The 24,168-nt window shown below is 37.8% G+C and overlaps 6 protein-coding genes across 6 annotated transcripts; 2 read left to right on the forward strand and 4 right to left on the reverse strand.

Moving 5' to 3' along the window:
* The first annotated feature begins 915 nt into the window (after positions 1–915).
* LOC106411398 (KH domain-containing protein At2g38610) lies at positions 916–3,656 on the forward strand. The gene is made up of 7 exons (XM_013852153.3): positions 916–1,249; positions 1,355–1,446; positions 1,781–1,938; positions 2,041–2,157; positions 2,246–2,362; positions 2,451–2,594; positions 3,103–3,656. Exons 1-7 carry the CDS (start codon positions 1,161–1,163, stop codon positions 3,253–3,255), a joined length of 870 nt encoding a protein of 289 aa, XP_013707607.1. The 5' UTR covers positions 916–1,160; the 3' UTR covers positions 3,256–3,656.
* On the reverse strand, positions 3,416–8,205 carry LOC106409593 (acid phosphatase 1). Its single transcript, XM_013850198.3, has 3 exons — positions 4,545–8,205; positions 4,230–4,442; positions 3,416–4,138 (listed from the first exon to the last, which is right to left on the reverse strand). Exons 1-3 carry the CDS (start codon positions 4,886–4,888, stop codon positions 3,961–3,963), a joined length of 735 nt encoding a protein of 244 aa, XP_013705652.1. The 5' UTR covers positions 4,889–8,205; the 3' UTR covers positions 3,416–3,960.
* LOC111205587 (glutathione S-transferase T3-like) lies at positions 7,438–9,749 on the reverse strand. The gene is made up of 4 exons (XM_022701669.1): positions 9,394–9,749; positions 8,990–9,341; positions 8,388–8,438; positions 7,438–7,890 (listed from the first exon to the last, which is right to left on the reverse strand). The coding sequence occupies exons 1-4, from the start codon at positions 9,747–9,749 to the stop codon at positions 7,438–7,440; spliced, it is 1,212 nt and encodes a 403-aa protein (XP_022557390.1).
* Positions 9,750–11,966: 2,217 nt separating this feature from the next.
* On the reverse strand, positions 11,967–13,800 carry LOC106411240 (transcription elongation factor TFIIS). The gene is made up of 2 exons (XM_013851956.3): positions 13,457–13,800; positions 11,967–13,124 (listed from the first exon to the last, which is right to left on the reverse strand). Exons 1-2 carry the CDS (start codon positions 13,619–13,621, stop codon positions 12,267–12,269), a joined length of 1,023 nt encoding a protein of 340 aa, XP_013707410.1. The 5' UTR covers positions 13,622–13,800; the 3' UTR covers positions 11,967–12,266.
* Positions 13,801–14,467: 667 nt separating this feature from the next.
* LOC106407400 (vacuolar-sorting receptor 1) lies at positions 14,468–18,323 on the forward strand. The gene is made up of 11 exons (XM_013848256.3): positions 14,468–15,056; positions 15,610–16,302; positions 16,389–16,547; positions 16,620–16,703; positions 16,801–16,877; positions 16,978–17,059; positions 17,214–17,296; positions 17,388–17,454; positions 17,607–17,735; positions 17,819–17,925; positions 18,016–18,323. The coding sequence occupies exons 1-11, from the start codon at positions 14,768–14,770 to the stop codon at positions 18,106–18,108; spliced, it is 1,863 nt and encodes a 620-aa protein (XP_013703710.2). The 5' UTR covers positions 14,468–14,767; the 3' UTR covers positions 18,109–18,323.
* Positions 18,324–18,598: 275 nt separating this feature from the next.
* On the reverse strand, positions 18,599–20,827 carry LOC106411161 (protein FATTY ACID EXPORT 3, chloroplastic-like). Its single transcript, XM_048753476.1, has 6 exons — positions 20,479–20,827; positions 19,728–20,124; positions 19,476–19,643; positions 19,200–19,249; positions 19,064–19,101; positions 18,599–18,828 (listed from the first exon to the last, which is right to left on the reverse strand). Exons 1-6 carry the CDS (start codon positions 20,713–20,715, stop codon positions 18,708–18,710), a joined length of 1,011 nt encoding a protein of 336 aa, XP_048609433.1. The 5' UTR covers positions 20,716–20,827; the 3' UTR covers positions 18,599–18,707.
* Between the last annotated feature and the right edge of the window lie 3,341 nt (positions 20,828–24,168).

Here is a 24,168-nt window from a genome sequence, read left to right on the forward strand (position 1 = left end):
ATTAGAATTCACCACCCTCGTATTGTTTAACACATTTTCTTAGGGAAAATGGATAAAATTACAAAATACGTACTTTCTTCTGAAACTGTTCAATTTAATACTCCATTTGTCACATGCATTGTTGAATTTACATAAGTAGCTAGCAAACAAAGATGCTAGTAACAACAACTATTTATATTTTTCCAAAGTTATGACAATTAACTCGACCGTTACAGTTCGCAAATGCCATTCACTTGGTTTACATACATGCTGATGTCGTATATATATCTACTATTTATTAATACAAAATTGTCGATAAAATCTTCCTTTTTGAACAATGTCCAAAATAAAATTCAACTTGTTAGAATAAGTTTGATTTTCTATGAATCACATATATGCAGCATAAATATTATTTTCTATAATTTGGGCACGGCTTGTAGCTTTACAAAATATTACATGAATGGAATTTGAGAGAAAGTAGAAGAAATAAATTATATAATTTATAAAAAAATTAATATTAGCTATGAATTTTTATGAAATTTTAATTATTAAATTTACCATGAAACGTTTTTGATCATAAAATCCACAGCAGTCGAAAGAAAAGATAATTTAGCATGATTGACTACATTATATAATTACAAAAAATTGCCATAAAAATATGTAACTTGGAAGACTCTTTCAACATATATAGAGCAGAGACTAGGACCAACCAACCTCAATGATTTATATCAGCAGTTATTGTTAATCTAATCATAAAAGCAAAAGTATAATAATAATACGTATAAGAGACAGCTCTTGTGAGCGATAGCATGATGGACACGTGTTAACTTTTAGCGGCGCTAAAAAAATATACGATCTACGTAGTCACGCATACAGACCAGAGTTCCACCGTTGTCTTTTTAATCATTTATTTACTTTTATTGTTGAAAATCACTTTTTAATCTTTTTCAACCTTTGTAACAGAGAGATCCACGCTGACCCCTAAACCTTTTTTTGTCTAATTTTATTTTTAATAATAAAAAGAGAAATTTCAGAGAGAGAGAGAGAGAAAAAAAAGGAAAAAAAAAAATAAATAAAAAAAAGTCAGGCGTCTTTCTGCAGAATTCACATTTGGTCTCTCTCTCTCTCTCTCTCTCTATTGTATACGCTTCTAGAGGGAAGAGGAAGAAGAAGAAAGACTCATGTCTGGTCTATACAACAACAACTCTTCTTACTTCTCTCCTGCTAGAGCTGCTTCTCCTCAGATCAGAAGCACTCCTGAGATCGACAGGTATGCTCTCTCTCCTCTGATCTCTTCCTCTCGAAAAGACACTCCCTTTGTTTGTTTTTTTATAGCAATAAAACCGATCTGATTGTTCTATCTTTACTCGAACAGCTCTCAGTACTTGACGGAGCTTCTCGCAGAACATCAAAAGCTTACACCTTTTATGCAAGTCTTGCCCATATGCAGCCGCCTTTTGAATCAAGGTTTCTCCTTTTCTTGATTTTGATTCGGATCTAAACTGTATATTCCACCTCTTATCTTCTTTTGAATCATACCTTTCCTTCTTTATTACAAGTTTACAACACTTTCCCACTCCAATTTTCTTGCTTAATGTTCAAATCAGTTAATCCAATCAAGACAGTGAGTTTAAGTTTAATGGAAAGATCATTGTTTGGTCTATGTAGTCAAATCAGTTAATCTAATCAGTTGTCTTACTGATATGTCTTAACATTACGTACTTATTTTAGTACAAGCTGTAGTGTCTTTCAGTTGCCATGTGTTGTGGTTGTTCATTTAAAAGGTTTTCTTGATGTGCAGAGATGTTCAGGGTATCTGGAATGATGCCTCCTAACCAAGGATTTGGCGATTTTGATAGACTCAGACACAGAAGTCCCAGTCCTATGGCTTCTTCTAATCTTATGTCTAATGTCTCTAACACCGGTTTAGGTGGCTGGAACGGTGGTCTCTCTCAGGAGGTATATTATCATCATCTAAAATCAATTTGCCTTAAGTATTCATTTGTTTGATCTGTTTTAAGCTCTGTAACTGTGAGATAAAGAACACTTGGTTTCTAACAGAGACTTAGTGGACCACCTGGGATGACAATGGATTGGCAAGGTGCACCTGGGAGTCCCAGCTCATACACTGTGAAAAGGATATTGCGTCTGGAGATTCCAGTAGATAGCTATCCTAATGTGAGAGTACTCATTCTGCTTCCTCATCATCTTACTCCATAAGCTTTTTAATCACTCTTTCTGATTTTTTACTTGCTATTTTTATTAGTTCAATTTTGTTGGAAGGCTTCTTGGTCCTAGAGGCAACTCATTAAAACGTGTTGAAGCTACCACTGGTTGCCGTGTGTTCATCAGAGGGAAGGGTTCAATCAAGGATCCAGAAAAGGTGAGAGATATTCATGAAATATTTTTAACAAACATGTCATATGCTTCAGATGAGTATCTTATGGATTTGATGATAAAAAAAATTATAGGAAGATAAGCTAAGGGGAAGACCAGGCTATGAGCATCTAAATGAGCAGCTTCACATCTTGATAGAAGCAGATCTTCCAGCTAGTATCGTTGAGATACGTCTGAGACAAGCTCAAGAAATCATTGAAGAGTTACTAAAGCCTGTGGTAAATACACACTCTCCACTATTTTCTTACCTCTTTGGAATTTTCTAAAAATCGGTCTAGTCGACAAATCGGGTCTGAACGAAACAATTTTTCAAATCGATTTTAAAAAAAAAACTGGTCTAGGCATTCAAAAAATTGGTCTAGGTGCCTAACCACCGCCTAGTGATTTTTTTGAACATTGGTATAATCAGTACAATTGCAAAAAAGATAGTAGCCACGTTTTTATTTCGTGTTCTTCCTTTGGTAGGTTTGCCTCATTGAGATCCTCTAGACTTATTGCATGTAGGGCCATTTGTTTCTTGTCACAACGTTTACATTTCAGTACCCACTCTTTGGTAGTTTGCGGTTGATATTCAACTATGCAGACATGTGTGACCACAAACACCAGTCAAAGCTTCATTATTGTTTTGTCTTTCATCTCTTATACATTGTTTATCAACCGCAGTCATAATATGAATTACATTTTTGACATAACGTTTTGTGTGTTTTGGTGTGGTTAATAATGAAGGATGAGTCTCAAGATTTCATAAAGAGACAGCAGCTGAGGGAACTAGCGTTGCTAAACTCGAACAACCTAAGGGAAGAGAGTCCAGGACCAAGCGGCGGTGGAAGCGTTTCGCCTTTCAATTCAAGTGGTAAACGCCCCAAAACAGGATGCTAAGGAGCGTTTTGTTGTTTCAGTCAAAGGGGCGTTTTAAATGCTACATGTCTGCATACACACACTCATGTGTATATTTGGTTCTGGCCATTAGTGGCTGCAGTGGTGGTGGTCAAGTTAAGACCTCCCTGGTCTCTCTCCGGTGAGCGACCCTGTGGCTTCCCTTTCCTTTCCTTTTATTTATTTTTGTTTTATTCGTCTTTATAAGACAGATTCATTACAGATTATTTCTTAAAAAAAGAAAAGAATCAGAAAAAGAGATATAAGAAAAAAAAATGTTGAGATATATAATATGTATGTAGGGGAAAAAAGTGTGGCTGGGGAAGGGTAAAGGGAGTATTGAAATTCTTATTGTAAAAACAAAAAAAAACGACACATCTATTGGATTGATTCTTATCGTTTGATTTTTGACACTTTTATATAAAACTTTGGTTATTTTCTATTTATTTCAGAAATTATATCTGTATTATTCTGTCCACTATATTCATTTTTATATAAAACTTGGGTTATTTTTTATTTATTTCAGAAATTATATCCGTATTATTCTGTCCACTACATTCATTTTTTTGTGTATTGGTATAATATGACAAGTTGGGATGTACCTTTGTGTATACACTGTCATGTTGTACATGTAATTTTTTTTTACTGAACTTTTAATGTTGTACATGTAATTGATTGCTTGAAAAGGATTATAGTAATTTTTTTTTCCTATGGAACGAAGTACATAGGGTTAGGAATCTTGAAGGTGCGATTCCCTGAATATTCTCCTTGTATGTCACTCCACTGGTCGCCTACATTGCCCCATATCCTGTAATTTTCTTCCATCAACTGCTTTCTGATTGTTGTTTTGTATGTTGCGGCGCTTTGTTTTTTGTTCTCTGCTGTCCTGCAAGTAGAATCATTTGTCCACATCATGAGAGGCTTTATCTTCCAAAAAAAATATAGATTAAATAAAGTATAAAGCTTCCTTTTATTACCTCATGATCAACCTTTCATAACCGGTGAAGCCTTGATTATGCAAATTTTCAACTGTTGCCTGGCGAAGGGTCTCTTCGTCTCTCCCGGTTACTAGGAAAACTTTGAATCCTATTTCTATCAGATCATTGAAGAGTTCGAGAACAGGTTGTATAGCTGGAGATTCTCCTTTCATTGCCCAAGTTCTAAATCCTGTTGGATCATAAGGGTCGCATCTACATGTTACCAAAGAGATAATAATAACATTAGCCACAAAGGTCAAAAACTTAAAGAAGTAATCATAGTGTGTGGAGAAGAGGAAATAAAAAAGTGTATACCCGTATCTCTTAAGCCGATAGTAGTAGACGTTTGAGAGGCAAGTATCATCAACATCCAAGATCCATGCATCCATGCCATCACCAGGAAGGACTATCTCATTGAGATAAACCCTAACTTGTTCCCCAATCAACTCAACGTCTCTGTCATATTGACCAGCAAGCATATATGCCTCAACGTAACGCATACATTGTAGAGGTACGGTGCGCCACGCACGTACGTTGTTGGTTTCTATTGCTAGTCTCCAGCTTAAGCAATAGCTAGCTGGATTGTTTCCATCCATCGGTATCCATGGACTTGCGCTTGTTGCCACTACGGAGATTGTTAGAAAGATGAGAAGCAACATCACTCTCTTATGTATCTTTATTGCTCTTGATTATTCTGCTTTTACTTGTGAAGAATGAGGATAACAAAAGAAAGAGAGAAGTGAAGTAGAATTTTGTTGTTTTGAGATCAATGGTGAATGAAACAAGAAGACTAATAAGAGGAGAAATGAAGTAGTATGATGCTTGAAGTGGATCAGCTTTACTAGTAATGTAGTTGTGAGAAGAGATGTTAGTTAAAGAGTGGTATTTAAAGAGCTTGGTTTGGTAGAAGATACTGGTTTCATCCACTAAGTCTCCCATTTTTCTTAAGACCAACTTATGACTTATGAGGTATGCCACCAGTAAAATATTATTAACAAATGGAAATGGGGTCAAAACTAGCAAGCGCACAAATTCACTAAGGCACATCTATATATGCGCCACTATTTATATTCCAACACATTCACATATGTACCATGCATATAAACATCTACTATATATTACGAATAATAATAGTGGCATGACATCGTTTAGTTAGTATATATATCACTAGGTGGAGGAGCTCACTAGTCTTTACATATATAAATATGATAAGCGGATAAACCAACTTAGAGCAAGTCCATCCATTAGAACTTCTAATTGGATCTTAATGATTAAAATTTTACTCTATTAAAAGGAGAATATAAGTTCCATTGAGCTTATCCACCTCAGCAAATTAAATCCCAATGAAATATGATTTTTTTGTCATGTCACTATTTATTGACATGATTTTTTTTGCGTATCACTATTTATTGAATCCAATAAAACACTTCATTTTCATTGTTCTTATTGAACTCTCTGAAATTACCGTTATTCTACATTTAAGAACCTTCATTTTTTAAAACTTAATTCCCTTCGTTGATCCTTGCAAGATGAGAGACGATGACGTTTCAACTTCCGTTGTTTCTCTCTTTATAACTCTTTCGCTGAATCTTAGCCAAAGGTATCACTTCTTATAATTTGGAATCCTGCTAAATTTTAGATGTAATATTTAGTTTACAAAACAAAATAAAATAACCATACACTACATTCTTATCTTTATTGTGTTAATCATGTTATTCTTTTTTTGGTTTCGTATGATGGAAACCTATTTTACAATACATAATCCATAATACATTTGAGAAACTAAAAATAAAAACTTAAGCCTTTTTCAAAAATAAAAAATAAAAATAGAAAACTCTGTGCTACAAAATATATGCAGAACATAGTAAAAAACATTCGGTTTAAATGTGTCAGACAAGAATATATTCTAAATTTACACTAAATACAATCTAGAATACAAAAATATACATACAAAAATGAAAAGTTTTACCAAATTATACCATATCATTCGCGTGTAAATGCCCACATAGTATATAGAATAATACGTTCAAATAATAGAAAAATTGTCAAATCACAGTGATCCAAATAACAGACCACTATTTTAAAAGAATAAATAAATATGCAAAGTTATAAATTTTAAAATTACAAGTAATACGTAAAATTGTAAGACAAAACAATTGAGTTCAATAAATAAAATTACATAAAGTTAACGAATTTTTAAAAATAAATGCAAAAAACAAGACAAAATATAAACCGCGCGTAGCGCGGTTAAAGAATCTAGTAGTAGTTAATAAGGTGATTAGACAAGTTAAGAATCTTTGTTAGTGTAAATTATTTTTCCTCCTCCAATGGGAGAACCTCATGGGGGTTCTTAATTTTTTTTTATAAGTAGAATGATTTTCAATAAAAGCATACATAAAAATTTTAAAAAGAAGACATTACAACATATAGGAAATACAAATACTAATCGTAAATGAGAAAAAAACCGATTAGTTGAAATCTTGATTTGTTCTAATTTTTTGCCAGATATTCTCAACCAAATCAGCTTTCAATTGTTGATGTATTTTGTTATCACGGACTCGACCCCGCATGCTCATCATATTCCCGAGATTTGAAGGCATAGTTGATGAAAAATCGAAACCCACTTGTGAACTTTGGTTTGATTCCGGTTGTGCGAGAAGTGATACATCATAATGAGTGTACTCATCTCGTTCGTCTTCTACTATCTATGTATGCAAAATGATACACGCTCTCATTATCTTTCCAATTTTTATTTTATCCCACAAAAGAGCTGGATTTTTGACTAAGGCAAATCGAGCTTGTAAGACCCCAAAAGCCCGCTCGACATCTTTACGTACATCTTCTTGATATGTAGCGAATAAGGATGCTTTCGGACCTTGCGGAAGTGAAATAGATTGGACAAAAGTAGCTCATTTTGGGTAAATACCATCTGTGAGATAGTAAGCAAAATGGTACTCGTGTCCGTTGACAATGTAATTCACTTTTGGAGCTCAACCATTTAATATATCATCAAAAACCGGTGATCGATCAAGAATATTGATATCGTTTAATGTACCTGGAGGTCCGAAAAACGCATGCCATATCCAGAGATCTTGTGAAGCTACAGCCTCTAAAAACATTGTTGGCTTTCCTGATCCACGTGTATATTGACTTTTCCATGCGGTCGGACAATTCTTCCACTCCCAATGCATACAATCGATGCTTCCTATCATCCCGAGAAACCCGCGTATCTCTCCATATCGAGAAGTCGTTGAAAATCTTCTGGCGTAGGTCTTCTTAGATATTCATCTCCAAATAAATTCATGATTCCTTGAACAAAATGTTCCAAGCATAAAAGCGCGGTGCACTCACCAAGTCGAAGGTATTCGTCGACCGCATCAGCTGGGCAACCATATGCCATCATACGAATTGCTGCAGTTGCCTTTTGTAACAGAGAGTGACCGAACCTTCCAGTAGCATCTCTTCTTTGTTGAAAGTATGAGATTTCAGCGGAGAGTCGATCCACAATACGCATGAACAAAGGCTTGTTCATTCGAAAACGGTGTCGAAACATGATAGAAGGATATGTTGCATCTTCAGAAAAAATAATCTTTCCATAACTGCATGTGTCCTTGTTCTCGTTCTCTTTCAATGTAGGCTCGTTTCTTTTTTGACCTTCGTGCTTCATGGCAATTTTCATTATGAAAGAGAAGATTTTCAAATTGTTGATCGAAAATTTGATCAAATCTTTCATCCATTTCGTCGAAATGTTTTGTAGAAGAAGAAGCCATTTAGAAAAGGTAAAGCAAGAAATGTGAAGAAAAATGTGATGAAATCAAATCTTACTTATAAAGAAAAGATGAAGCTTATAAAGATAACATGAAGTTTTGCTCTCTCTCTCGAGTTGTTGTTGTTGTTTTTACTTATAAAGAAAAGATGAAGCTTATAAATTAAAGAAGAAGCTTTGCTCTCTCTCGAGTTGTTGTTGTTTTTACTTATAAAGAAAAGATGAAGCTTTGCATTTACTTATAAGCTTTAAACGAAATGTCTTTGTTTGTCACAAGATACATGTCTTCTTCTGTCACGAGATACATGTCTTTGTTATAAAGATACAAGAACAACAAATTATAAAGATGGAACATATTGGCTTCTTGTGTCACAAGGTTACTTTCTACTCACATGTTGCCCACCCCAGACGTCATTCTCGTTCTGTCTCATGTCTTCTTCCACCTGCAATAAAAACAAAGAGAGCAAAAAAAAAACATCAGACCAAGACAACACGAGAATCACAAAACAGCAACTGATTTAAGCTTTATTACTACACCAAAGACTGAAAGCAACAACACGGACTATACGAGTGAAACAATGTATTCAACACGGACCTATGGCTTTAAACATTAACAGAAAAATTATTCAGACCAAGACAACAAGTGCAAATGCATTAAGATTATTATAGAGAGTCGAGATTCATATTAAAGAGACACCAATATTATACATTCACAGACACAAGCTTATTTTCCAGACACGAGCTTATTTCAAGCAAACTAACACACTCGAGACAATATCACAGACACGACTCAAACTTATTTCAAGAAACATAAAAAGACAATATCAAAGAGAAACTTAACTCAAACTAACTTCCCAACATTTCAGTTATAAGCTTATTTTTCAAAGCTATTTCAAGTTCAGTAAGTGGCTCTGTCTTGGCAATTAAGTAGTCAAGCAATTTCTGCTTGTTAAGTCCTTCAAAACAAAATCCCTCTGCCTAATCTCCCACAAGCCTTGAAACTCCCTTCCTCTTCTTCCAGAGTCGCTGGCTTGCTCACACCCTTTTTGCCTTTCGCCTTTGCTGCTTTAACACCCTCTGGCCGAGCCATTGATTCATCCTCCCCATGGCTTCCTGGCATATAGGTTGATGAGGCAGCGGATTGGTCATCTAACTTCCTTCTCTTTGACTGAACTCTATCTTTAGTAGTCGGTGCTCCACACCATTTCTGATCATGGCGAAGCTCCAACCATGCATACTCCAGTGTGAACTTTACCTTGTAATCATTGTAGAAAATCTGGTGAGCCATCTTCAAAACGTCATCCTCGTTTTGTCCACTCGATCTCTGTTTCATTGCAGCTTCATAACTGCCAACAAACTTAGACACGCCCTTGTTAATCTTCCCCCACCTCTGTTTACAGTTCAATGTCTCTCTCATTTGCAAACCAACCAGCTTTTGGGCTCGCAGCAATTCGTTTCCAAAACACAATTGCTTTCTGCTCATTCCCGACCAGTGGATCTTTGGATGTGTTCAACCAAGCACTTATGAGGACGCCATCTTCTGTTGGTGACCATTTATGGCGCTCTTTACGGTCAGATACTATCTCTGCATCTTCGTTGCCATCTTCAGTCCATTGTGAACCGAACACAGAGGCATCAGACACAGAGAGTTCGATACTAGGCTCACGAGAGACAGAATGATAAGAGGGTCTCGGGTTTGGTTGTTGACTATTTAAGAGATTTTGAAAGCTACAATGTTGACTATATGGATCCATTGTAATTGCCTAAAGGAGAAGGAAAGTGGTTTGGAGAAGTAAAGTGCTTTCTACTCAAGTGTTTATAGTTGTTAAAGTTTTTAGTTGTAGAAGTTTTAAAGGCAAGTTTAAATGTTGTTACAGTTTTTTAGTTGGAGAAGTTTTAAGTTGTTAATGGTATTCAATATCTTTACCTAAAACTAAAACACAACCACGCAAACTAAAGACATAAGCTTTGATTCCATTTAATTGAAAACTAAAACAATCACTTCAAAACTAAAGGCCATTTAATTCTCAACCTAATCAATGTCTAACATCCTCAACCTAATTAAAAGAAAATCGACATCTCTTCCCAACAGTGAAATGAAAGACAGAAGCTTTGTTGACGTTAAATCCGTAATAAATGCTTGTTCTTTCTTCCACGCACATCTTCAACCCTCACACAAACAACAAAGAAAGTAAAATTAAAATTTGTTCTTTGTACATAGGTAAACGAAAACAAAACCAATAAGAATACCGATGGGGACTATGTTTCTATCTAAGAATACAAAAACAATAACAATAATCAAACAATAACAATAATCACATCATCAGTAGTTAAAATTAACCAAGGAACCCAAGATCATCATCATCACTTCTTAAAATCAACTAACGCTTACTCTGTTTCTATGCAAAAGACTTAATTTTTTTAACAGTCACACGAAGCTTAAACATCATCAGTAGTTAAAATCAACCAAGGAACCCAAGATCATCATCATCACTTCTTAAAATCAACCAACGCTAACTCTGTTTCTATGCAAAAGACTTAATTTTTTTAACAGTCACACGAAGCTTAAACATCATCAGTAGTTAAAATCAACCAAGGAACCCAAGATCATCAACATCAATAGGTCAAATCAACCAACACAGACTCGGTTTCTATGCAAAAGACTCTATTTTTTTAACACTCACACGAACCTTAAGCATCAGCACTAGTTAAAATCAACCAAGGAACCCAAGATCTTCATCATCCCTAGTTAAAATCAACCAACCCTAACTCGGAATTTACAAGTTCATCATGCAAAATCATCATCGACATCAGTATTTACAAGTTATTTTTCTACAGAGAAGGGATGTTCGTACTTATCTCGCCTCTTCACTTTCATCCTTTCGTCGATCCTTGCTTTATCTTGAAGCTGATTACTTTGAAGAAGTTCCTTCTGTCTTCTGAGCTTCATCGACACCGCAGTGAAATAAACGGCAAATCGAGTGGCGATCGACTTCAGAATCGATAGAGAATCAACAGCATAGTAGATCGACAGATTTTCGATGAAGAAGATGGAGAGATCGAGCTTTCGAGGAGGAAGGAGGAAGAGAAGCGAAATGATTTTTCGAGAAAACGAGACGAAGGAGAGAGAGAGAGACATTTCAGGATCGGTCGAGTAGGAGTGTGCCACGTTAGGGGTCCTTACCGAATCCAAAAAACCCCATTTAAACACCGGCTCTTCTGTTTCTTTTCCTTTTTCATTTATTTTTCTGCTTTTTTCTTAGGAACCGGGCATTAGATTCTCAGATGGACATGGTCTTAAAGCACTTTCCATGCATGGTCAAAGTTGCAGGGTTTGAGGTTTTCTTGAGATAAGCTCTATTGTATTTTTAATGGTCGGTCATCTGGTTATGGTTCAACTAGTTTGATATGTTGTTGTATCTAAATTCATGTTATATTTGTAGACTAAAAAATCATATAGTTTCTTAGCTAGGGCCTATGGAGCGTCTTGCAAGCAATTATCAAGAAATTAATAAGGATTGGGGACACATTTGTCAAGCCAACAAAATACAATAAACCGACCAAATAAGACTACATAATGGATTGGATGCTGACAAGGATTAGATTGTTATTAACTTTTGTCAACGTAAAAGTGGATGACACGTTAGTAGTAGTGTAATGGAAAATGTAAAGGACAGCAAGTAATGGAGTTAAGAGTTGTCAACACTACTACTAGATTGACAAGTCCGTTAAGAGTTGTTGCTTCACTCACAAATAAATTAAAAAAGAGAATAATAGCCAATGAGTTCATCACATTAACGCTCCTTCTCATGTATGGTTTATGTTCTTCTTCCCCTTTTAATTATCATACATTTGAATGCCACTCGCAACGCCTTCTTTATCTAATCCAATCCATCCACAATGACTTTTTTGGGGGGGGGGGGGACACTCCACATTGACTATAATGGTAGTCAATAGAAGCAATACGTGAAAGTCTAAAATTTCAAAACTTTGATAAAATTTGCAAGAAAGCTGACAAGTTTGACATGTTTCGAATAAAAGAAGCAAAAGAAAGAAGAGCTACAGACACCTAAACTGTTGAACTCCCCTACTTACGAATCTCTAAGACACTGAACTGGTATCCTTACACAAACATCAGAGCCAGAAACATTGTCAGAATGTTCTGGCAAATGGACATAGAAGCTCTTGATAAAGCAACTAGAGCCTCTATGTCTTAAACAAAGTCTCATGCAATGTAAAAATAAGAACACACACATATATATCTCCTCACCTCAACAGAACTTCCAGTGATTGTCACAGTTAACACACGTAACATAAGTCGTCATCGGCTCATCAGCACTCCTCGTCTGCATCTGATAGTAAGTACATTTACGCTGCCCACACCTCCCACACTTGAACTGATCAGTACTCGCTTTCGGCGCCTGACCACGCTCACAATCAAACAGAAACTTCTCCTTGATCTGATTAGTCTCCTGTTTCCTCTTGTCGCTTGCCATCTCTTCACCAGACAATGTAATAAGTTTCTCCGGCGACACCTCCCCTGTGAGAACCCTCCTCCTCAGATCCGGATTGTTACTGTCCCTCAGGTTGAACATTATAGATCTGTACTTCACCTTCTGAGCTCCCGTTGACCGTCCCAGCTTCTCAAACATGTGAGACTCCACGGAGACAGCGACGCGGATTGGATCACATCCAACAACTCTCGCTCTATCGTAGTCATCTGATTCGTCATGGACCTTGGACATTGCGTCCACAAGCAGCTCACGGATTTTGTCACGCACGGGGTCGTTGCATTTGACCATCGAAGTCAGCTTTGGTGCACCATTAGTTGATGGTGCCTTAGCTGGAGCTTTCATACTTGATTGATTCTCCTTTGAGGCCCCAGCATTGACTTTGTTGTCTCGTTCCTTTCTCTCTTCTACCTTGATGCTCTTAGCTGAATCACCTCTCTGAAGCTTCTGCACTTTCACAGGCGTTGGATTTGGAGTCTTGTCAGCATCTTTCCTTTCCAGCTTAGACTTGGACGTCTCTTCAATGACGAGTTTCTTCCATATCTCAAGAAGGTCGGTAGCTACGGTTTTGATTTCATCAATGGGATGTTTTGAAAGAGACCTCAGCTTCTTCCCTACCTGGGAGCAATAACGTGCTATTAGAGTAATTTTTAAATCTCTCTAATATTGTTATGAGTATAATGAGATTAGAATAAAGATAATTCAGTTTAAATTTCTTGTGATTTTACATCTCTTTAATATTGTTTGAGCATAATCAACAATAAGCTTAATAAAGTTTTAATCTTTTCAATTTTTTTTGAAAAGTTTCAGATGAAATTAATGATCCTTAACACAAGTCAATGCTATGAGATTAAGGCAAGCAACAGATTCAGCGAACCCTCTGATTCAAACAGCGTATCAGGCAAAAAGATCGAGACTTTGTAGATTAAAGAGATGAATTAGAGACGAACCTGAGTCGCGACGAGCATGTCGTATGTGATGGGAAACTTCTTGAGCTGTTTAAGGGCGTCGAGAGATCGAGAAACCTCCTGACCTGTGCAGGTTACGCCGTCGATCGCCGCCGCATCGGCTGCCTTCTTCGCCGCCTCGAACAATTCGATCAATTCGCTTTCCATCGTCCTTCGAATCGTTAACTTATTCGCAAAATCAAGATAGATTCAAGACGAATCAGAAGCAATAAACCCAAAAAAATTGCAATTTGCGATTGAAGAAGAAGAAGAAGAAGAATGAGATTTGTTCGGACGGAACTTGGTTCTTGTCGGGACGGAGAAGATAGAGATTACGTAGTAAAACAGTGTTCTTATTTGGCGATCTAACGGTTTCAGTTACAACTTTAGGGAATCAACGGTTTAGATCACGTGACTTGGTCTATGGATGTTACTAGATTCACGCTTCCGCTCGAGGTTACTGCATTGGGTATGGGCTTATTGGGCCAGAGTCGTTTTATAGTATGTTTGGGTCTTTTTATGAATAAAAACAAAACTTTCCTTTTTTCTATTTGTACTAAACATGGCAATATCCAATTATTTCATTGTCTCTCTACTGGAATCACTTGGAAAAGATGACAATATCCATTTTTTTTCTAGAACACATTTTAACTCTGTTTAATGTTATCTAGATTTAACATTTAATCATTGATCCAATAACCTTTAAAATAGATTTTTCCAGATAGTGTGTGTGTGTCGACAAGACTCGAGAGTCACCGTAAATCTAGGCATATTTCACGTTGAAGTAAGGAAAGAAAGAAAGAGAGTTGAACTTTGAAATGGACGACACGTGAGCGGTGAAGGCAAAGGACCCAGTCGTCGACGTACTCGTGCTAAGCCGTCACCGACGTGAAACACGTGCGTCCCATGCATTATGAAAACACAATATGCTTTTTTTCCCAATAAAGTTATCTAACAAAACAATAATCTCTTCTTCTTTCAAAATGAACAAATGATTAGTTCATTAAAATACTATATATGTTATAGAATATAACTTCTTCTGTTCTTTTATGTAGCGTAGATAAGGAGGTATGGAAAAAAGTTGTTAAAATAACACGTGATTATAGTTAAACCTTTTCATAACCATCAATCTCTGTGTTCAGTTATAAACTTAGAATACATAGACATTCTTCTTGATTCTCTGCCAAAACCTCAAGCTTCCTTTTTGATCTCATTGTATCGTTAACGATATAACCGAATCATCCTTTACATCGATAGAGGCTAGCAGAAGAAGCATTGAATCTCCAATAGTACTTGATTAGAAGTACCGTGAAGATGAAGTTTGGAGTATTAGCACTCTCTTTTATTCTGATCCTGGAATTAGCCTTTGGTACATTCTTGGTGGAGAAGAACAACCTAAAAGTAACTTCACCTGACAGCATCAAAGGTGTTTATGAATGTGCCATTGGGAATTTTGGAATTCCGAAATACGGTGGAACACTTGTTGGAACCGTCGTGTATCCCATGTCGAACCACAAGGGATGTAAGAGCTTCAGCGAGTTCGGTGTCTCCTTCAAATCCTCACCTGGAAGCTTACCCACTTTCCTTCTTATTGATCGAGGAGGTTCGACTTCTTTCTTTTCTATGTCACTTTCCTTCTTGTTTACCTGAGCAAACAAGGTGGGTTTTGTTTAAGATTTAGTTTAACTGAGTTTGCTAGCGGTTAAACAATTAGTTAGGGGTTTTATGTTAGTGAGCTTAAGTATAAAACGTCTGTTTTGTACTCTGTTTGGACTTAAAGATGTCAGAAATCTTGTATACAAACCCGATCAAATGCGAAAAAAGAAATAACATTTTGAGAGAAAACGATTGAGGCAAATATTCGTTTATGATTTGTATATTGCTTATGTGAATGAATAATTTATAATCCTTTAAACCCTTATTTATAGAATCTAAAAGTATAATTTTCATCTTCTATTTAGAAAAAAAAAATATTAACAAATGCACTATTCTAATCCAAAAAAAAAAGAAATGTGATTTTTTACTGGTGGACCGAGATTTAAGTCACTTTTAGAATCAATAATTTTTATCATACAACTACAAGTTTTTTACTGGTGCCACTGTGTGGCTTGTAGAGTGTTTTAGTCTCATAAACATATTTGGTTCTCCATGAACAGATTGTTACTTTGCTCTGAAGGCATGGAACGCTCAGCAAGCAGGAGCAGCAGCCATTCTAGTGTCCGATAACAAACTCGAGCCACTAATCACAATGGACACACCAGAAGAAGACACTGCCAACGCAGACTATCTAGAAAAAATCAACATTCCTTCAGCACTAATCAGCAAATCATTAGGAGACAGCATAAAGTCAGCTATATCCGACGGCAACATGGTCAACATGAAGCTAGACTGGACCGAGTCAGTTCCACACCCCGACGAGCGCGTGGAATACGAGCTTTGGACCGATAGCAACGACGAGTGCGGGAAAAAATGTGACACGCAGATTGAGTTTCTAAAAAACTTTAAAGGAGCGGCTCAGATTCTTGAGAAAGGAGGGTACACTCAGTTCACACCGCATTACATCAGTTGGTATTGCCCCAAGGCTTTTATGCTGAGTAGACAGTGTAAGTCTCAGTGTATCAACCATGGAAGGTACTGTGCTCCTGATCCTGAGCAGGATTTTACGAGAGGGTACGATGGAAAAGATGTTGTTGTTCAGAATCTGCGCCACGCTTGTGTGTTTAGAGTGGTTAATGAGACTGGTAAGGCGTGGAAGTGGTGGGACTATGCTACTGATTTTTCTGTTAGATGTCCCATGAAGTATAACAAGTATACAAGTGAATGTGCTGATGAAGTTATCAAGTCACTTGGTGAGTGTAATGACTTCATTAGCTTATGAGATTCTCTTCCCCCTTTAGCTAATTTCTACATTTATTTTTTTGTGTTGTGGTTTTAGGAATTGATCTAGAGAAGGTGTACTTGTGTATGGGAGATACTGAGGGAGATGTGGAGAACCCAGTTCTTAAAGCAGGACAGGAGTCACAGGTAGGCAAAGGTTCTCGTGGAGATGTTACTATCCTCCCAACACTTGTGGTGAACAACAGGCAATACAGAGGTACTACTCAGAGCCATACCAAAACATGTTTTACCTATTTGATTGTTTCTGATATAATCATTGTGGTTCTAGGTAAGTTGGAGAAAGGAGCGGTGCTGAAAGCTATATGTGCAGGGTTTCAAGAGTCAACGGAACCATCAATATGTTTAACTGAAGGTTACATTTCTCTGAAAGATTACTCTAGAACTTAGTTATTTGCATTTCAATAACTTGGAGGAGACGTTTGCTTTAATATTTTTTTTGTTTATTACAGATCAAAACACCAATGAGTGCTTAGAAAACAATGGTGGATGCTGGCAAGATAGAGCTGCTAACATTACTGCATGCCTTGTATCCACTTGAGCTTGAATTTTTCAACAATTTTTTTCTTTACTTTTGTTGTTGCTGGTCAGTCTGATTTGCTCTTCTTTGTTCTGAATTGGTATATTAGGATACTTTCAGGGGAAGACTGTGTGAGTGTCCTACTGTTCAGGGTGTCAAATTTGTTGGTGATGGTTACACTCACTGCAAAGGTGAATTAGTTTGACATTTTAGCATTGCTGCTATATTTGTTACTTTTGAATAGGCTTACTAAGTTAAATGTTGTGTGTGGTATGGGATTCAGAAGAATAGTATTGCATGCTGCTGTGGTTCTTTTATTTTATATAGTTTGTACTTTGTGGTCAGCTTCTGGAGCTTTGCGCTGTGGAATCAACAATGGAGGATGCTGGAGAGAAACAAGAGGTGGCTACACATACTCTGCTTGCACTGTAAGTAAATTGCCATTTGCCAACTTATAATATCTTAACAATCATTTTCTCAAGTATTAAATAAACTCTTTTTGAAAATGGGTTTTATTAGGATGATCATTCAAGTGTTTGCAAATGTCCTCCTGGTTTCAGGGGTGACGGAGTAAAGAGCTGTGAAGGTACCAAAGTCTTTCATGTGGAACTAACTTAGTAAAAGACATAACATCATATTAGCTCTAAGCCTCTGGTCCAGCACTGGTTTGCATGTTGGTCTGGTATTGTTTTTGGTTCATATGTGATCTTTTTTTGGTTGTTCTGTTTGTATTGGCAGATGTGGATGAATGCAAAGAGAAACTGGCTTGCCAGTGCCCTGAGTGTAAATGCAAAAACACATGGGGAAGCTATGAATGCAGCTGCAGGAAGGGTTTGTTTTACTTGCGTGAGCTTGATACTTGCATTGGTAACCATTCTTCAAAATGCGACTTCGAAATGTTACCATTTAGAAACTCTGCATTCTAGCCTGAACTGTGTTTTATGATACAGGAGCATTTGGAGCGGTGAAGCTAGGCTGGAGCTTTGTGTTGATACTCTTACTAGCGTTAACTGCAGCGACTCTTTCAGGATATGCTATCTACAAATATAGAATCAGGGTAATGTTCACTTCACATAGAGACTTGTAAGACTTTGATATCTCTATTCTATAACCAAAAGAAACATGTATTGTTGTTACATATGTGCAGCATTACATGGACTCGGAGATTCGGTCGATCATGGCGCAGTACATGCCTTTGGACAGCCAGCCCAACAATACTGAAACTCATATGGACTTTTGAGTCCATCAATCTGTATGAGGAGTTGAGAGATGACTCTTCTTTTTTAGTTCTACCAACTTTTTGTTTGATCTATATTAGTATAATGCAACTTAGACCACACAATAAGCCTATTACTGGTTCCTCTTTTTTTGTTTGAATCTGTTTTTTTTTTTCCTCCAAGAACATGGTTTTATGTTCCTATGACACAAACTATCAGACAGTATGATTAGTTCGTAGATGGATCTTCTAGTCCTGCAACTTTTGATCTCTGATATAACTAAGAAATCAACCAAACTAAGCCTATCAGAATTGGTCCTTTCTTCACAACCATACTAGTAGAGTGACCATTAGTCACTTTACATGGAGTTGTCATTTTAAAGTAATAAGAATCTTAGTTCAATTCATTATGCTTTTTTTTTTTGGGTTGACGGCATCGCCAGACGAGCCAATCCTATTATTGTTTGTTGATATGTGGTAAAAGGACCACCACCAAATCCAAATACAGTACACGGAAGTTTAGAAAAGATGATTGATCACAAAAGTTGTACACAAACTTAAAAGAGAGAATATAGAGTTCGGATATCACTATAACAGAGTATGATGCTCATGTTACCATTTCTCTATCCTTCTCTACTTGCAAACCCTTCGCTTGTTTCATCTTCTTCTCCACCTTGTTCTTTGTTTGGGCCCTTCTCTTTGTTGCTCACCAACTTGTACCCATAAAACGCCAACACACCGCCACTGCAACAACAATAATCCAACAAATTTAAATCTTCTTTCTCATGTCAATACTAATAAACTTTTATATGCAAAGTGTGTTTCCTTTCTCCTATGCAACATGAATCTAAGAACTTTGGTGGGTGGAATTTTTTTAAAATAAATCTCTTTGGGTTTTAGTTTAGGTTCTTCTTGCAATCATCTCGTGTTGCAATACTGAAACTGTAAATGTAAAAGAAGAATCGTTTTGAGTGTCTACCTCGTAAGGGTGGTCAAAAACCCCATGAACGTAGATCTCTGTAGAAAGAAAAAAAAAACAGGAGAGTGAACTATGTTTCATTCAAAGCAATTCTTCAAATAAATGAACTGAACCATCTGGAATGTAATTACGTTACCTGAAAAAGCACCAACTTCAACTCTCTCAAAAATATGATTGCCACTATAGCTGTTCAACACAAGAACATGAAAACAAATAAATGTCAACAAGTTTGTTTTACTTCAAAAATGTGAAATAATAATCTATAGACTAATATCAATTTACACAACTGAACAATTCCCCTCAGTCCTATACAAGTCAACAATGCAACTTTAACTAATTCATTCATGGTTAGTTACTTGGCATGTCAGAGTGGTTATCAGAGCTTTTACTAATCAAAAGCAACTTTACTAACCCATCTGTCCTTTTAAGAACTTTGCAGATGATTCTCCAAGCCTCTGAGCCTTTAGACTCGCCATGCTCAGTGCAAAAAGAGCTCCACCAAGAATGACACCAAACCTGATAGCAGGAATGCTTCCAGATATCATAAATGAAAGAAACCCACCCACAAACAAAAGCAGACCTGTACAAAAAAAAAAGACAATCCTTTAGTCATCCACTCACACACCATAAACGTTTTAAAACAAGAAATATACAACATGTTTACCATAAGGTATCCCAACATGAAAATCTTGAGTTCTCGACACATCCCTCAGATCCTCAGTGGAAGAGAAAGCTTCAACGATCTCCTTCACATCAGAAGGAGACTCCTCCGCTGCTTTCAAAATATACTCTCTACCTTCCTCCCCAACCTCTTTAGCCTTTGTCCCCAACTCCTCTTTGGCCTTCTCCGCCTGAATCCTAAGCTGCTCGGAAGTATCTTTCAAAATGGTCATCGCCTTTTGGGAGTTCACATTGTAGGCTTCCGAGGACACGCTCTGAATCTTCGAGACCTGCTCTTTGACAGACGCAAGGGTTTGCTTCCACGCTTCCTGAGATGTACTATCATTGTCATCACCGTCTACTACACTCTTCTCCTTCTCCACCTCAACATCTGATGGCTCCTGTTCATAAAAAAAAAAGACAAAACTAGCCAATTAGAGTCGAGCAGAGGAGGATATTACATAAAGTCTTGATTTTTGAAGAAAAGGGCAAAACTTTCAGAAACTCATACGGAAACCAAAACAGAGCAATTACAAGTATTTGAGCAGACCCAGTACTACTAGTACTCATAAAAGACAATATCTCAAACCCCCAAAGTGCACCTCACTTGAATGTACGCAGATATTACATAAAGTATTGATTTTTGAGGAAAAGGACAAAACTTTCATAGATTTTGACGAACTCAGACAAAACCCTAATTCAGAAACAGAGCAATTACAAGTTTTTAGAGCAGACCCAGTACTACTAGTACTCACCGAATCCTCGTGGGAAGCGGCGAAGGCGACGAAGGAGCGGTTAAGCTTGGTATCTGAGGTAAACCGGAGACGTAGACCAGTACAAGAAACGAGAGATGGAGAGGTGAGATGGTGGCGTTGGTTAGGAAGGTGTTGGAAACGGAGAGAGCGAAGCGTGGCGGGGGGATGAGAGTGAGGCCTGTGGAGGAAGGTTGAGTTAGGGTTTCTGATTGACATCAGCTCCATTGGGATACTCATCGCCTTGGGAAAATGAGTGAGAGTACTCTCAGAGGAGAAGACAGAGAGAGAGAGGTTTTGGTTTAGGGATTTTCAGGCTTGTCTTCAACTACGAAGCAAAGTATTTTTCTTTCACTAAGGACTAAACGCAAAGAAAAGGATGTTTCGAAAACGACGTCGGATCATGTGGAAATTAAATATACCTAAGTTAAGGTGAGTGTGCTTAGAAAGAAAATATCTCGGATGGGTTTTGTCGTTTTGATAAATATAGCAACAGAAGTAGACCCTCTAAGTCATCTAGAGTCTTCCTCACTTTTAACACACAGTAGTAGACCCTCTTATTCATTTAGAGACACCACTGAACATATATTTTTCCAAGGTTTATGACTTATGTATCAACATATTATGTTAGTTACCAACTGTCATGCAAGTTAATGAATCTTTTCATTCTTGAAGATGTAAGATGTTCGCCTTAAAGTAGTCGCTGACGTAGTTGCTGAAGCAGACGTCGTGTTGAGTGGTGAAGACCATATGGAGTCAAGGTGCTGAGCTGTAGTCATGTAGACTCGGAGAGCAAGAGAGTATCTTGGAGATAAGAAAAGATGAATAAACTTGAGAAGCAATTTTTATGATTTAAAGAAAGAGGAATGAGTGCATTCAAAGAAAAGGAAAGTTGCACTTATTGTTATGGAAGATGTACATTCATGTTGCCTTGGAGATTAGGGTTTCGGAAACGTGGAGAATAACTATAAGATAGCAATGGAGTCGTCTGTATAGAGACAAAGACACAGAGGCTGATCTGATAGAGGGAGATAAGCTCTTGGAAGTGTTCTTGACCGTATTGAAGCAGTGGCTGAAGTACTTGACGGAAGAGAGACACAAGCGGGTAGCTTAGCAATCTTTCAGTAGTAGTTGTTAGGGTGTATAGCTCTTGTTCCTGACAAATATGGAGATAGATCTCTGAATGTTGAAGATGCCATGGGGATATTGGCTAGGAATCTGGGTAAGTTGATGAATTCCTCTGGTGGGAGGAATCAGTATGGTCGCCAGATAGCAGAAGAAGAGAACGTCTTAGATGCTATGAGTCTAAAGGTGTTGGTCATATAAAGACTGACTGTCCTGTAGCACAACAAAGAGAACTTAAGTGTTCTAAGTGCAGAGGTGTTAGACACACATGGCGTGAATGTTTAAACTCAAAGAAGGAAAAAGGCGTTCCATTGCAGTCGTCTAATGATTCAAAGTCTGAAGAAGATGGAAAGGTGATGAAGAACCTTGTTGCATTTGGTGCACGCAAGGAGGAATCCAGTGAATCCTCGGATTCAGACGTTGATACAGACTCTGAGGATTATGACGTACTGCTAAATAAGTGGTTGAATCTCAAGAATGAAAATCTGAGGTTGCAACACGATCTAGTGTAGAGCCGTGAGGAGAATGATGAACTTGCTAAAGAACTTGAGGCTTTACATGAGAAAAATAAGTCTCTGGAACAGGAAGTTAGCAAGCTGAGAGAAGTTGCTACTGGTGAACAAGAGAGAGCAAGGATGCTTGAACGTGATTTGGCTGAGAATCACAAGCGGGTCAAGATGCTCAATAGTGGGATCACGGACTTGGATAAGATACTCTCAATGGGACAACCAGCCAAGGTGAATTGGAGACGGGGATACCGAGGAGCTGAGAGTACTGGCATACAACAGAAGGGGCTATCACATTTCGTGCAGGGGAGCACATCAAAAAGTGGAGCCAAAGAAACTTGTCAGGAAGTACGTTGGGACGTACGACAGGGAGTAAGGCAGGAAGTTCTATAGCGTGTAGCTGTGAGCAACAAGCCAAAAGTAGTACATCAGTGCAACAACATGATGGTCAGACAGGAGGTTTTGAAGCATGGTTGTGCAGCTGGTACAAGGAAGGGGAGTGATTGGTGCATCAACAACTGTGTCAGGCCAAGCAAGAAGTAACATCGGATGTGTTGTTGGTTCTGTGGGAAGGTTGGACACAAGAAGGTGGAGTGTTTTGCTCGTGAGAAGAGCAGAAACAAGAAGGTGAACAAGACGTTCACTAAACCTAAAAGGGTTGAAGAGGTGTCCTTAGCCAAGAGTGGCTTACTTGATGAGATTAAGGATGAGACATCAGAAGAAGGATGCAGCTCTGGTAGGAGTGATCTTGAGGTTGATCAAGAAGCATCAAGTCTGGAGCCAGAACACGAGGTTGTTTGTGGCATAAAGGAGAAGGAGATCGAAGTGCGTCAGGAAGTGATGCGAGATGATCTTCAGGAGGGTGATAATGAAATCACTCCAAGACAATAGCAACGAGTGCAGAGAGCACTCAGTGCGGATGGGGAAGGGTTCATGGTCAAGAAGACGGAACATGAAGGAAGCCAAGTCCTCAACAGAAGCTGGTCGAAGGGTAGTTCAACAGGTGCGTCAGATCGTGATGCAGTACTTGTTATTCCGCTGCAGCAGGGGCTGTGTCATGAGTATACATGAAGAAACAGACGGGTGGGTCTGTAAGGCTTGACATCTAAGCATTTGTGTTTTAGCTTAGTATGCAATTAAGCAGGGGAAGAATAGTGATGTTCTGGTACAGAGAATGCATATCTCATGGGGGAGAAAAACATGGTGTGGTGCACATCTCGTGGGGAAGAAAAGCACATTTGGTGTGGGAGTTTCCAGGTAAGGAACGTGGCTGCTGAACCAGAAGAATGTTGTGCTTGATCGGCACACAAAGCTAAAAGGAGGAGATTGAAGATGTAAGATGTCCGCCCTGAAGTAGTCGCTGACGTAGTTGCTGAAGCAGACGTCGTGTTGAGTGGTGAAGACCATGTGGAGTCAATGTGCTGAGCTGGAGTCGTGTAGACTTGGAGAGCAAGAGAGTATCTTGGAGATAAGGAAAGAAGAATAAACTTGAGGAGGAAGTTTATGACTTAAAGAAAGAGGAATAAGTGCATTCCAAGAAAAGGAAAGTTGCACTTATTGTTATGGACGATGTCCATACATGTTGCCTTGGAGACTAGGGTTTTGGGAACGTGGAGAATAACTATAAGATAGCTATGGGGTCGTCTGTATAGAGACAGAGACACAGAGGCAGATCTTATAGAGAGAGATAAGCTCTTGGAAGTGTTATGGGTCGTGCTGAAGTAGTGGCTAAAGTACTTGACGGAAGAGAGACACAAGCGGGTAGCTTAGGAATCTTTCAGTAGATGTTGTTAGGGTGTAACAGACTGTGTAAAGCTGATTAAGCAGATCTTGTAATAGAGTGTATGTGGGAACTGAAATTCGTACTGTCGATTTCCGTTAAAATAAGGAAACTAGGAAAACCTAATTTTCCAAAGGTCCCGGATATCTGCTAATACCACACGCCAAGCAATCAAAACACAAGAATAACAACGATAAAGTATAAGAAATCGAAAAGAGAGCAAAGTAGATCTTATTCCGAATTCGCGTTTGAGCGTTACAACAAGGTAAGAGCCTGGGCTAC

This window comes from Brassica napus, chromosome C4 (assembly GCF_020379485.1).
Source record: "Brassica napus cultivar Da-Ae chromosome C4, Da-Ae, whole genome shotgun sequence".
Taxonomy (NCBI): Eukaryota; Viridiplantae; Streptophyta; class Magnoliopsida; order Brassicales; family Brassicaceae; genus Brassica; species Brassica napus.

Coding starts and splice junctions, on each gene's coding strand:
- LOC106411398 (XM_013852153.3), top strand. CDS start 1,161: ATGTCTGGTCTATACAACAACAACTCTTCTTACTTCTCTCCTGCTAGA. Junction 1,250..1,354: donor AGCACTCCTGAGATCGACAG/GTATGCTCTCTC, acceptor TTACTCGAACAG/CTCTCAGTACTTGACGGAGC. Junction 1,447..1,780: donor CAGCCGCCTTTTGAATCAAG/GTTTCTCCTTTT, acceptor CTTGATGTGCAG/AGATGTTCAGGGTATCTGGA.
- LOC106409593 (XM_013850198.3), bottom strand. CDS start 4,888: ATGTTGCTTCTCATCTTTCTAACAATCTCCGTAGTGGCAACAAGCGCA. Junction 4,443..4,544: donor TATCGGCTTAAGAGATACGG/GTATACACTTTT, acceptor GGTAACATGTAG/ATGCGACCCTTATGATCCAA. Junction 4,139..4,229: donor TATGAAAGGTTGATCATGAG/GTAATAAAAGGA, acceptor TTCTACTTGCAG/GACAGCAGAGAACAAAAAAC.
- LOC111205587 (XM_022701669.1), bottom strand. CDS start 9,749: ATGGATCCATATAGTCAACATTGTAGCTTTCAAAATCTCTTAAATAGT. Junction 9,342..9,393: donor AATGAGAGAGACATTGAACT/GTAAACAGAGGT, acceptor GTTTGTTGGCAG/TTATGAAGCTGCAATGAAAC. Junction 7,891..8,387: donor ACGTCTGGGGTGGGCAACAT/GTGAGTAGAAAG, acceptor ATTGCCATGAAG/CACGAAGGTCAAAAAAGAAA.
- LOC106411240 (XM_013851956.3), bottom strand. CDS start 13,621: ATGGAAAGCGAATTGATCGAATTGTTCGAGGCGGCGAAGAAGGCAGCC. Junction 13,125..13,456: donor ACATGCTCGTCGCGACTCAG/GTTCGTCTCTAA, acceptor TATTGCTCCCAG/GTAGGGAAGAAGCTGAGGTC.
- LOC106407400 (XM_013848256.3), top strand. CDS start 14,768: ATGAAGTTTGGAGTATTAGCACTCTCTTTTATTCTGATCCTGGAATTA. Junction 17,455..17,606: donor CGGAGTAAAGAGCTGTGAAG/GTACCAAAGTCT, acceptor TTGTATTGGCAG/ATGTGGATGAATGCAAAGAG. Junction 17,926..18,015: donor TCTACAAATATAGAATCAGG/GTAATGTTCACT, acceptor ACATATGTGCAG/CATTACATGGACTCGGAGAT.
- LOC106411161 (XM_048753476.1), bottom strand. CDS start 20,715: ATGAGTATCCCAATGGAGCTGATGTCAATCAGAAACCCTAACTCAACC. Junction 20,125..20,478: donor CCGCTTCCCACGAGGATTCG/GTGAGTACTAGT, acceptor TTTTATGAACAG/GAGCCATCAGATGTTGAGGT. Junction 19,644..19,727: donor TCATGTTGGGATACCTTATG/GTAAACATGTTG, acceptor TTTTTTGTACAG/GTCTGCTTTTGTTTGTGGGT.